We start from the raw sequence: 11487 nt of genomic DNA, 5'->3' as shown, positions 1-11487 counted from the left end.
AGGAATGGGCCCCTGCCCGTGGCTAGAGGGGGTGTGGGTGGGGGGGGTGGGTGTTAAAAGAACAAGGGGTTCATTGCGACTTGCGCGGGGTGGGGAGGGGGCAGGAGGGGGTGAGGGGCCAGCCGGGGACGGAGCAGGGCAAGAGGGGTGAGGGACGCCAGCCTTGGTGGTCCCGGCTCTGCAGTGTAGGCTGGCGTCCCTCTCCCCACTGGGCTGGTAGGTGGCATGTGAACTTGGAGCAGCAGGGATGGGCCACAGGCACTTTCCAGGAGTCCGTCCCCCCTCTCTCCCCCCAAGCTTTAAAATCCAGGCTGGGTGGAAGAGGGGGGGTGCTCCAGTCCCAGGCAGAGGCACAGAGGAGCTAGCAGAGGAGCCTGGACAAGGCAGGTTGGAGCTGGACAGGCTCCTCCTCAGGTGGAGGGCAGAGGGAAACAGCCCTGGCCCACAAGGACCCTGGGACCTGCAGGGGCAGCAGCTCTAAGAAGGGGAAGGCAGGGGACACCAAGCACAGCATGACCCCAGGGCTGGGGCCCCGGAGACATGCAGGACTGGTGTCCCCTTCCCTCTGCAGCAGGGTCCACCAGCAGCTCCCAGGACAGCACTTCCCAACTGGTCCTTGACCCAAGACTGCTCCATGGGCCGGCTGGGGGATACAGATTGCAACCTGGGAGGAAAGGAGCAGTGTTAGCATGCCACTAGGCAGCAGCTCCCCTCCCTACCACCTCCCTGCCCTCCCTGGGTCTCGCTTACCTCAGAGCCGGTGGCTCAGGCCGGCCACCTTGGCAGGGTGAGTCACCGACCAGAAGTTGCGCTTGTTCTGCAGCTCTTGGAAGGAATTGAAGCGTCTCCTCCGTTCCTGCTTCAGTTTAATCTTCTTTACCTGTGCAGAGGCAGGAAGGCTCTTGGGGTCAGAGCACAGAGTCCTCTGCCTCCGCCCACCCCCCCCAGCCTGGGACATAGCCAGCACCCACCTTCCCTCTGTCAAAATCCTCATCCCACTCATCGATGACAGTCTCGCTCCGGGCCCACGCTGCGTCTCGAATGGCATCCTGGCTGACAGCTGAGATCTTGCCTTCCCAGGTCAAGACTGCGGAGCAGGGTGATCAGTAGGGAGCACCATGCTGTGCTCCGCTGCACCCACCTGCACCGGATCCCCACCCTGGGCCAGCAGCTGGAGCCCCTCACTCCAGCACCCCACTCTGTGGCACCCACAACAGCCCCTTGGCCGGGTGCATCTGCCTGGCTCCAGGAGCCTCTGTAGCTGCCTCTGCTGGTGCTGGGGGAAGCTCAGGCCCTGGCAGAGCACAGAGGGCTCTGCCCGCATCCAGGCCTCAAGGCAAGCTGCCTGGCTGTTTGCCCACCCAGGCGAGCACGGATTACCTTGTTTGCCATAAGCCTTGTCCAAGGAGTTCCCAAGCAGCTCCTCCACCACGCTGGACTCCTTCTGGCTCCCAGGTGCTATACCAGTCTCATGGCCGGTCTCAGGGCTCAGGGCAGCCAGGCAACGCTTGTACTCATCTCCAGCCTGGCTGGATGCTGCCACTGCGGAAACAGGCAGGGGTAAGGACAAGCTGGAGGGAACAGAGGGAGCTCCTGTGTCACTCCATCTCCAAGGCAGGTCTCACCCCAGGAGACATTGTCGGGATTAACAAGGTCCCGATGTTTGGGACGCTGGGTGTTTGGGTACACTGGGGCCTGCCCTGGGCAGGGAGGAGCTGAGGGTAAATCTTCAGCCCTCGAGGGGTCCATCTCCACACAACTGAAGAGGAGCACACCGTCATCCAGGGTACAACAAGGCAGCTCTCCCGCATGAGTGGCACGTGGGCCTGCGGGCAGGTCAGCCACGGACAGGGGTCAGGAAGACGGGCACCACCAGGCAGTTGTGGGGACCAGCAAACACCAGGGACTGCACACCAGTGCTCGGAGGGACTGCATGGGGAGCCAAGCAGCCGGCTCTTCCCTGCCAGGCATCAGGCAGGGTGGAGGCACACAGTCATACCTGGGGTGCCGTTTGTGGCACAGACACTGTTGGCAGCTGGCTGCTCCAAGGCTGGGCTGCTGAGGCTCTCCCTCCACTTGCGCTTGCGGTGCTCGCTCTCTCCAGCACCAGCCTCCACACTCCACCGCTGCTTTTTCCTCCGGGGCTCCGTCTCAGCCCTCCTAGAGCTGGGGAAGGCAGCAGGGGTCAGCCCGCTCTAGCCTGACCAGAGGGGGAATCTTGAGCTCCCTGCAGGGCAGTGGGACACAGGGACACCCACACCCCAGCGCTGCGCTCGGGGAGGGGAGAAACGACCCCCAGCAAGCCTGCACTTCAGCTCGCTCCATGGCAAGGCTCATCCCACCCGCAGAAAGACAAGAGGCACCTGACTGCAGCCCAGGGAGCCTGACTCCAGGCAGAGTGGAGGTGTGCAGGGTTCTCTCACGTGACCCTAGCTCCTCACCTGTCCGAGGACAGCATCCCAGGGCAGTGCTCTTCTGTCTCCTCCATTCTCCTCCTCCTCTTCTTTTTCTTCTTCTTGCAGAGGTAGATGGATTCCTTGTCCAGGGAAGCACTGGGGTCTGACACCTGTGGCTTGGGCGGGCTCTCCAGGTTCTGAGAGCCCAACCCCTCCTGGCCACTGCTGGGACCGTTGCCTGCCGCCTCCTTCCCCATGAAGGACTCCTGAATGAGTTTCTTCTCCTTCGCAGGGGGGTTGGAGACTTCATCCTTGCCCTTCACAGCTAGAGCACGAGAGCTGCCAACTGCTCCACGATGCTGCTTTTGCTGCTTCTTTTTGGAGGAACCAGGGGTGCCCTTCTCCCTGCTGCATGAAGGAAGGTAGTGTGAAGGGTGGGCAGTGGAACCGTTGGTCAGGGGGGAGGCTGGGAGCCAAGGGGCTGAGCTGAGGATGAAGCTGAAGGTAGGCTTTTCAGGATTTGGCATTTTGAGAGCAGATGAGGACAGCCTGAAGGACAGGAAAAGAGGCTGACGTGATCTGAAAGCCAGGTCAGGAGTGGGAGCTCCTCTCTTCTTCCCCACTCCAAGGTGCATGAGCGCAGCACCCAACTGCTACAATCTCATCCACGAAATCTGAATCGGACCCTGCTCTCAGAGCAGCAGCTGCAAGCGCACACAGTGACGCTGCACCTGCCCAGTGCCAGCAACGCGCAGGGCACACACTGTCCCACGGGGTATTAGGAGAGAGCGAGTGTTGGTGCAGCACATGCCAATGGTGAAGGTTACAAGGGAGACCTGGAGCAAGATCTACACCAGGCTAGTGCCTCCTGATCCCATGGGACACTAGCAAGTGGTCAGAGCTTGCAAAGCTCCCTCCCACCCTGTGCCAACAGTCAGAGAAACTGCCTTGCTTCTAGGATCCAGAGCAAGCCCTGCCAGCCCAGGAGAACCAGCTGCCAAAAATCGCTCCTCAAGGCAGCTGTGATGCCAGCTGCCTCACAGAGTACTCCAAGACTGCTACTGGCCTTGCTGCTGTGCAGGAGCCTGGGAACAACCGGCACTGCTTACCTTGACTTGCCGGAAGGCTGGGGAGTGGACTCAGAGTGGGTGGTGTTCGTGGGGCAGGTGCGGTCAGCAAGCTGTGGGTGAGGTTGTGTGTGGCGGTCACTTCCGCTCGCCTTCCGTGGGGTGCTGCCCTGCAGTTATTGACATAAATAAAAGCTTGGTGGTCTAAAGAAAAGAGGTTTCCGTGAGCCAAGAGGAGAAAATAAAAAGGGGAGCCCAGAGAAAGGGGAGGGGAACAGACACAGACAGGGGGAGGAAAGTGAGGGGTGGTAGAAGAAGAATCATAAGTGGTTTTAGTTAGAAGCACAAAGGAAAAAAGGAAGGAAGGAAATTTAAAGAACAGAAGCCCCAGAGCACTGTCCCAAGCCCTGGCTGCACAGCAGCACCCAGAGGGCTGGTCCCACACCACTGCCCAGGAAGGAGGCAACTCCGCAGCCCTCCAGTTGCGGCGTCACCTGCTCCCACTCGCCCCAGGAGACACGCTATTCCGAGAATGCTGGGGAGGCCACCCCGCCGCAGGGACTGGCACAGCCACCCCTCCGTCCTGAGAAAGAAGGCAGGAGCCATTTCTCCTGCATCACTCAGGGATGCAAACAACAGCAGGGGCCTGGCCCCACACCCTGACCCAGAGCGGGAGCAGAGCAACTGCTTACAGCCCTGGGGCTGAGGGGCTCTCCCCACCCACCTCCAGCTTAGCAAGACACCCAGCATTAGCTCTACACTTGCCCCCAACACAAGCTCCAGTTGAGAAGGCACAAAGATGCCTACCGAAGACTCCAGGCAGAAGCTCAGACTCACCTTTTTGGCAGAGAGTGCCAGCTTCTTGGCTGGTGGCGGTGACACAGTGCTGCCTGGCTCCAGAGCAGCGTTGGCCAACAGGGAGGATTTAGGTTTTGCCAACTTGGAGTCTTTGGAGGCATCCAGCTCGGTGCCAGGGCCAGCAGGGAGGTCCGTGCCACAGTCTGTTTCCTGAGAGGTACAGAAGCTGCTGGTTTTGCTCTTGGCCTTCTGGGACGCTTTGGCCAGCTTTCCCGGTGTGCCATGCACTGGGCTGTCAGCACTGCTGCCACAGGAGTCCTTCTCCAGGGTCCTGGTGTTCTCCTCACTGTCCCCGGGCTCCTGGCTGGAGCTGGGCTCCAGCGGCAGCTTGGATGAGGTAGGTGGCTGCTTGGTCTCCCAGGAGCTCTGCCGGGACAGCCCTGCTTTGGCCCCACTTGCATTGCTGGTGTTGCAGGAGCCCTGAGCTGCTCTGGGTGCAGGAGGCAGCTGCGGGCAGGAGATTGGCTTCTTGGGCTTCTGGGCTGCCTCCTTGGGCAGTGCTGTGGCCGAGTGGGTGGCTCTGAGAGGCAGTTTGGGTGATGGGAACCCAGTAGGCAGTTTCGGTGGAGCAGTTCCATTCGACAGCTTCGGCCCCGTCCCAACCATGCTGCGGGCCACAGGGACTCCGACCTCCTCTGGCCCTGGCAGCTTCTTCCCTGGCAGCTTCTTCCCCGGCGGCATGTCTGGTCTCTAGACAAAGAGAAAAGAGAGAAGTTCAGCTAGGAGAGAATTCACAGAGCCAAGGACGCAGAGTGATAGTTCCCTCCCCATCCCTACACAGGAACCCTTGGCTCAGCAGGATCCCTCCTGCAAACTGTCCTTGCGCCTGCCTCCCTGCAAAGCTGCAGCCTACCTGCCCTCGCAGAGCAGACAGAGGGGCAGCAGCTCCCAGTTCCTGGGAGCATGGGCCGAGAGCAGCCTTCAGGACTCACCCGGCCCGTTGGCGGTGAAGACAGGGACCTGAAGTTCACAGTTTTCTTGACCTGATCAGAGACGATGCCGTGAGTGCGGCCAGACAGGCTGGAGGCAGCTCTGGCAATGGGCCTCTCTGAGCTCTTCCTGGGGCTGGGGATTCTGGTGAAGGCAGAGAAATGCATATGTTAACTGCGAGGGCTTGAGCAACTGGAATACTCTCGTCAAAGATGAGCACAAAAAACAGGAGCCAGAAGCTCCGAGGAGGTAAGATGCTCTTGATCTACAGCAAAACCATGACAAAGGGCTGGACCTCTCCCTGCCACCTTCCTCTGAGCCAGTGCATGTGCACAGGCATTGGGACTACTGGGGCCAAGCTCCTTCCCACACCCAGACACGTGCTACCAGCCCTGTCCCAAATGCTAAGAACAGGGGGCAGAGGGGCCAGGAGCCACAGCGCGCTCTCACCTCAGGTAGAACAGCACGTAGGCCTGCTGGTTGAGGACCACTTTGATATTGCTGCAGCGGACCACATCATCGTTCATTTGATACCACTGCCCATTACTGGCCTGCGGAAGAAGAAGAGAGAACAGGGTCGGGCTGTGCCCAGGGACCCTCCTGGCATGAAGAGCAGCAGGAACAGCACCCGTCTGCAGAGCTCCTCTCCCCAAAACCCACAGGCAGCCCAGTGCAGGCAATGGGACTCTCCAAGAGCAGACCTCCATGATTCCTGTGGCAGAGCACAGCCTGTACACCCCATCCAGTGCTCCGCACCACGCACATCTGCTCAGCACCCTCCTTTCTGCGCACTACAGGGACCCACAAGCACCCACCAGCCACCAGCCCAGAAAGGGTGCCAAGAGAGCACCCTGGGCTCACCTTCACATAGCAGTAATAATGCCCTGCGTGGCAGCTGTAGCCAGAGTGCACCAGCACTGCATAGAGTTCGTACATGACAGGATCCCCGTTGTTCTGAGACATGTAAGGGCGGATGTTCAAGAACTCAGGGTACCCCACGTCCTGTGGAAAGAGGATGTCTCAGGAGTCTGCACAGCAGATGGCTTTCTTGCTAGAGCAAGAGCAGCTCAGCTGTCCTACAAGTCCTATCTCTCAAGGGACGGGGACCCACCATCCCCAGGCAGAGGTCACAGTGAGGAAGATGCCAACATGAGCCAAACTGCCACTGCACTGCACAGCTGGGGAAGGGCTGCAGGACTGCAGCAGAGCTCGCACTGCGCACAGGACCACCTCCCACCCTGCTCCAGGCAGCAGGGCCTAGGGCCAGGAGACAGCCCCAGCTCTGGATTGCCAAGCACTCACCTTTGTGATTTTGCCTCCACCAAAGTCAGCAAAGCGCTTCAGTGAGAGTGTGAGAACATTGGAGACTCGGTGAATGGTGAAGCGTTTGCTGGCCGACACTTTCTTCTTGCATCTGCACAGGAAGAGCTCAAGCTATTCAAGCTGCTTCACCACCCAGATGATTGCCAGCCCTGGCCAAGCAGCAAACCCCACGGAAATGACCCTGCTGCCACCAGACACCGCTCCAGGATGCCTGCTCGTGGCCATGTCTGCTGGCCCAGGTCCTCCTCAGGAGAGGAGGGAGCTGAGGAATGGCAGGCTACACCACAAGCTTCCATGGCCACGTACCTCATGGTTTAGCTGTGGAGCAGGTAGTGAAGCCCTCCCATATTGCAGCAGGCTTTTCACCTGCTTTCCACCAGCACACCCGCTGGCCCCTTCCCACCCGCAGCCCCACACACTCACTTGGCACACATGTAGGCGTTCTCACCCCCCAGAATGTCTGGCTTCACAAACAGCTCCAGCGCCCGCACTATGTTTGCGGCTTGCTGCAAGGACAGAGGAGAGGTCAGGGCACGAGCGGCCTGTCCACACAACAGCCCAGCTCCCTGCTGAGACACTGGCCCCAAGAGATAACACAGAACACGAGCAAAGGGCCAGACTACACCAAACCCGTGAGCCTGCCACCAGCTTCGGCACTGGCCAGCATGCCGCAAGGGAGAGCTGCCCCCCAACACCACAGAGCCTCAACAGAGGAGCTGTGGCTCAGGCTCAGGCAACGGGCACTGCTCTGCCAGACAGAGAAGGCAGCACAACAACAGAAGCTGCTTCCCTCTTGCCTGCACCGTGCCTTGACACTGGCAGGTTAAGGAGCCTTGAGAGCAGTAATGGTGCAGTTGCAGGAACACCCCTTACGAAAGCAGAGCTCCTCCCCATCCCCAACCCTGCCACGGTACCCCAATCTCCAGTGCCAGGTCCAGGTAAGGATCATAGGTGTCCGAGACGCCCTTGCACACCGAGCACTTCACTGCAAAAGAAAGAGCAATGAGCACACCCTGGCACAACACCTGCACTCACCACCACCCCACCACAGGCAGCTGCAGTATTCCCCCTCTACAGGTTTGGGCTCTGGGATGTGAGCACCAGGATTCACAGCCTGGAAGGAGGAAGACTGGCAATTCCACTATGTGCTGGGACAGCAGGTGTTGCAAGATAGCTGGCAACACAGGTTCCTTTGCTGGTGGCAATGAGCTGGGGACCCACAGCCAACAGTTTTTTTTCCATTGCCACAATTGGGGTCATGACCCACAGGTACTGCAAGACTGACTAACTGCAGCTCTGGATAATTTACACATGCTTAGCAGTTTTCCCAAAAGATTTTTACTGCAAGGCTCTCGAGGAAAACAGCGGCCCCAAGCATCACAGGCCCAGGACCTGGCAGCCAGCACTCACCACGGGACCGCAGGTAACCGCCAAAGATCTGGTGAATCAGCGTTGTGGCCTGGGTCTGGCGATCCAACCTAGAGACAGCAGCACGGGATCTCACACCACCCCTCTGCAACAGCCACCCCTGCAGGCCACCACTGTGTCCTGAGGACAGCTCCCCTACACGCTCTGGCCAGCTGATGGGCTGCAGAGCTCCAGGAGCAGAGGGAAGTCACAGCCTCTGCCAGTCTGCTCTCCCAGTGCCGGAGCTCAAGGGGTGGCACCAGGCTCTGAGGAACACCTTACTCTAGGAGGAGTGGAAGCTCCTGGCCAGAGCTCAGAGCTGGGCACTGCAGACAGAGCCAACGCAGGCTTCCTGGGACAGAGGGTCCAGGGAAAAGCTGCTCACCCACAGCCATAGGGCTGGGGCTGAACTAACAAGCATGCCTGGATTCTTCAGCAATTGGTACAGGATCCAAATGCATAGCAGTCTTAGGATTTGGGGGCAGGACCACAGCTATGCTGAGACAGAGGAATCAGGAGAAGGGAGAAGGCAGACAACAGCCCAGAGCTGTGTCACAGAGGGGCAGAGCGTTGGGTCATCTACCGAGGCCCCTGGAGCCAGTACCTCCCTCTATGAGTCTGACCTGGGGGACACATTCACCCCACAGTCCCCTCCCACAGGGACAGGGGACAGCAGAGAAGAGCAGTGATGGGCCATCAGAGGCCCCACATACTTGGTACAGCCATTCAAGCAGGCCTTCTGCATGGCATCAATGGTGTAACGCAGGAACTCATGTGCATCCTCCTGTCTCCCGAAGCGGATGTGCTGGGCAATCTCTGCAGAAGAGGGAGGGAGGGATCAGCCCCAGCACGTGCGGCAACAGATGTAGGCCCTCCCTCCCTCCCCTGGGGCAGGGACTCTCGCGTTTGAGCCCCCTCAACCCAAACTAGATGTCAGACTCATGCCGGCCATGGGGGAAACCCCATGGAGCCCATGAAGTCACCAGCCCCCAGCAGGCTCAGTGAGTCATCTCAGAAGAGCCGTCTGCCAAGATCTGCCCCGATCTCAAAGGTTCTGCCCCTGCATGAGTCACCGCTCTCCTGCATGGCTACGGGAGGGGAGGGCAGCCATCCTTACTCTTGAGGTCTCGGATGAAGGACACTGGCTTTATTGCATTGCCGCTGTTGGCAAAAGCCTGGATGGTGTGGTTCTGCATAATGCACATCATGCAAAAGCCTCCTTGTTGACCTGGAGCAGGAGAGGAGAAGACAGGACGTTGGGGACAAACCCAGGAGAGATGGAGGCAGTACAGGGGACTGGAGATTTCTGGTCCAACACAGTTCAGCCACGCTCAGTTTTCCCTAAGAGCTCTGTGCTACAGTACAGCTCTGGGGCATCCCAGGTACACAGAGACCAGCACACGCCACCCCACTTGGCACAGCCCCAGTCACAGTACCAGCCACTGCAACCCCCCGCCCCTCCCCGAGACAGCATCCACGTGGATAGAAAACAGGTCACAGGTACTCGCTGGAGGAGCCCACAGGTTGACCCTGAGGGACAGATCCTACCAGAGCCCTAAGGACAGGGCTGCAAGACTTGTGTGCTCGCTTGCCTTGGTCACAGCTCGGAGCAGCACCCACCGGCCAAAACAGCACCTGCTGCCAGTATACAGCCTTCTGCCCTGCCCTCACACAGTTCCCACAGGCAGGGGCTGTTTGGGACCCCCAGCTCAGCCCCCTGGAAGCCAGAAGACTGCATTTGGACCCATCTTAGTCCTGGCTATGCCCAGCAGAGACAAAGCCTCCAGGGACACAAGGAGGCAGAGCTCGAGCACGCCACTACGGCCAGGAAAAGCGAGCCGTAGGCAGGAGCAACCTCTCGATGGAGAAACGGGCAGGAGGGAGCAGCGAAGGCGCATCCCGACACCCGCATACCCCTTGCCGGAGCCACGTGCGGAGGTGCCGAGCGCAGTGCTGGGAGCAGGACAACCAGGCGCTCCTCCTCCCCGCTGGTGCAGCCGCCCCAGCCCTGCTCCCCACCAAGCCGGACCTCCCCACTCACAGGTGCGGCTGTGCTCCTTGGAGAGCAGGTAGTTGGCGAGCGGCGGCGTGTAGGTCAAGCACTGCACCGTGGAGTTGAGGAAGCAGGTGTTCCCTAGGTTGTGCAGCCCGGCACCGATGCGGTAGATCCGCTCCCACTTCATGGAGAGGCGCTCCGTGGGGAAGAGCACCTTCTGGGGCATGGGGATCCCGTCCCCCACGCCGGCATGGTCTCCACCTTTGGGGAGAGGGGTGGTGAGCCGTGGGGGTGCGGAGCGCGGGGAGGGCTCCCCTCGTCCTCTCTACCTACCCTGCTTGCCATGCTGTTTCTCCTCGAGGCCGCTGTGGCGGCTGGCGGTCTCGGTCCCGGCCTGGGGGTTGAGCAGCACGTACTTCCCCCGCAGCAGCTCCAGCTGGCCGGAGAAGCCGCGGCTGGCGGGCTCGAACTCGATCTTCTGCAGCAGCACCTTCTTGGCCGAGGCGGCCAGCAGCCGGCCCAGCTCCCCATCGTCGCCCGTCTCCCGCCGCCCCGACTTCAGCACCTCCCTCAGCTTCTCCACGATCTGCGGCATCGTGGGGCCCGACGGCCCCGGCTGCGGGGAGGGGGGGGGGGCGGCCGGTTGAGCGGAGGGGGGGCGCCGGCCCGTTCCGCTCCGCTCCCGACGCGGGGCCGCGCGTTGCCAGGGCAACAGGCCGCGGCCTAGGCCCACCGCCGGCCCGGCCCCGCCGCCGCCGCCGCCGCCGCCACCGCTCACCCCGGAGGCCTCAGCGGGTCCCCCGCCCGCCGCCGCCGCGACGGGCACCGCGCCCTCCCGCCCGCCGCCGCCGCTGCCGCTGCCGCGACCTTGAGCGTCGCCGCCGCTGCCGCCACCGCGCTGCCCCGGTCCGCCCGCCGCCACGCGCGGCCCGCCCGGTACCGGCGCTCCGCCGCGCCCTCCCTCCCCGCGACCAGGGCAGGGGAGGGGAGGGGAGGGGAGGGGAGCGCAGACCCCGCCCCCGCCCGTCCCGGCGCGTCCCGGCCCGTCCCGGCCCCACTCACCATCCGGGTCCCCGCTACCGCCGCACGCACGTGCGGCCGCCTTAAAGAGGAGCCGGCGGCCCGCCCGCCGCCGCCACGGACTCCTTCCGCGCCTCTCCCTTAAGGGGGCGGGGACGGCAGCAAGCTCCCGCCCACTCCTGAGGACTCGCCCGCTCGCTCACTCGCTCGCTCCTTCGCTCGGACCGCCCTACCGACGCCACACCTCCTCCCCGCCTCCGCCGCGCTCCGCGACCCGAAGCGCAGTGACGGGCGGAGCCGCGCTTGCGCGTCGTAGCAACGGGAGGGGGGCGGAGCCTCTCGGGGGCGGTCCAGTGCTCATTATGCGCAGGCGCGCGGCCGCTCTGGCCCCGCCCCCTGCTCCGGTCCCCGGTGCCCGGTGCCCGTTAGCAGCGGCGGGCGGCGCGGCCGGCAGGGACGCAAAAGCGGCCACGCAGCGGGTCCCCCCCCC

The 11487-nt window shown here is 61.9% G+C and overlaps 2 protein-coding genes across 6 annotated transcripts in view; one reads left to right on the top strand and one right to left on the bottom strand.

Annotated features, from left to right (window-relative positions):
- LOC126043458 (uncharacterized) overlaps window positions 1-11487 on the top strand; it is a 237956-nt gene that overhangs the window by 4758 nt on the left and 221711 nt on the right. The window lies entirely within an intron of this gene.
- On the bottom strand, window positions 28-11416 carry USP36 (ubiquitin specific peptidase 36). 5 transcript variants are annotated; one of them, XM_049811867.1, is made up of 20 exons: window positions 11040-11416; window positions 10311-10593; window positions 10023-10238; window positions 9099-9209; window positions 8695-8797; window positions 7985-8052; window positions 7489-7559; window positions 6998-7080; window positions 6554-6665; window positions 6113-6253; window positions 5702-5802; window positions 5254-5395; window positions 4301-5011; window positions 3506-3633; window positions 2442-2945; window positions 2000-2166; window positions 1381-1542; window positions 972-1087; window positions 751-880; window positions 28-664 (listed from the first exon to the last, which is right to left on the bottom strand). In XM_049811867.1, the coding sequence occupies exons 1-19, from the start codon at window positions 11040-11042 to the stop codon at window positions 752-754; spliced, it is 3351 nt and encodes a 1116-aa protein (XP_049667824.1). In that variant the 5' UTR covers window positions 11043-11416; the 3' UTR covers window positions 28-664; window position 751. The 5 variants fall into 5 exon arrangements, with proteins under 5 accessions (XP_049667824.1, XP_049667823.1, XP_049667822.1 ...); XM_049811866.1 differs by having other exon boundaries at window positions 29-880; XM_049811865.1 differs by lacking the exons at window positions 28-664; window positions 751-880 and having other exon boundaries at window positions 971-1542.

This window comes from Accipiter gentilis, chromosome 10, assembly GCF_929443795.1.
Source record: "Accipiter gentilis chromosome 10, bAccGen1.1, whole genome shotgun sequence".
Taxonomy (NCBI): Eukaryota; Metazoa; Chordata; class Aves; order Accipitriformes; family Accipitridae; genus Astur; species Astur gentilis.
This window is presented reverse-complemented; position numbering and strand designations above follow the sequence as displayed.

Coding starts and splice junctions, on each gene's coding strand:
- USP36 (XM_049811865.1), bottom strand. Junction 8,798..9,098: donor CTTCATCCGAGACCTCAAGA/GTAAGGATGGCT, acceptor CCTCTTCTGCAG/AGATTGCCCAGCACATCCGC. Junction 2,167..2,441: donor GGGATGCTGTCCTCGGACAG/GTGAGGAGCTAG, acceptor TGCCTTCCCCAG/CTCTAGGAGGGCTGAGACGG.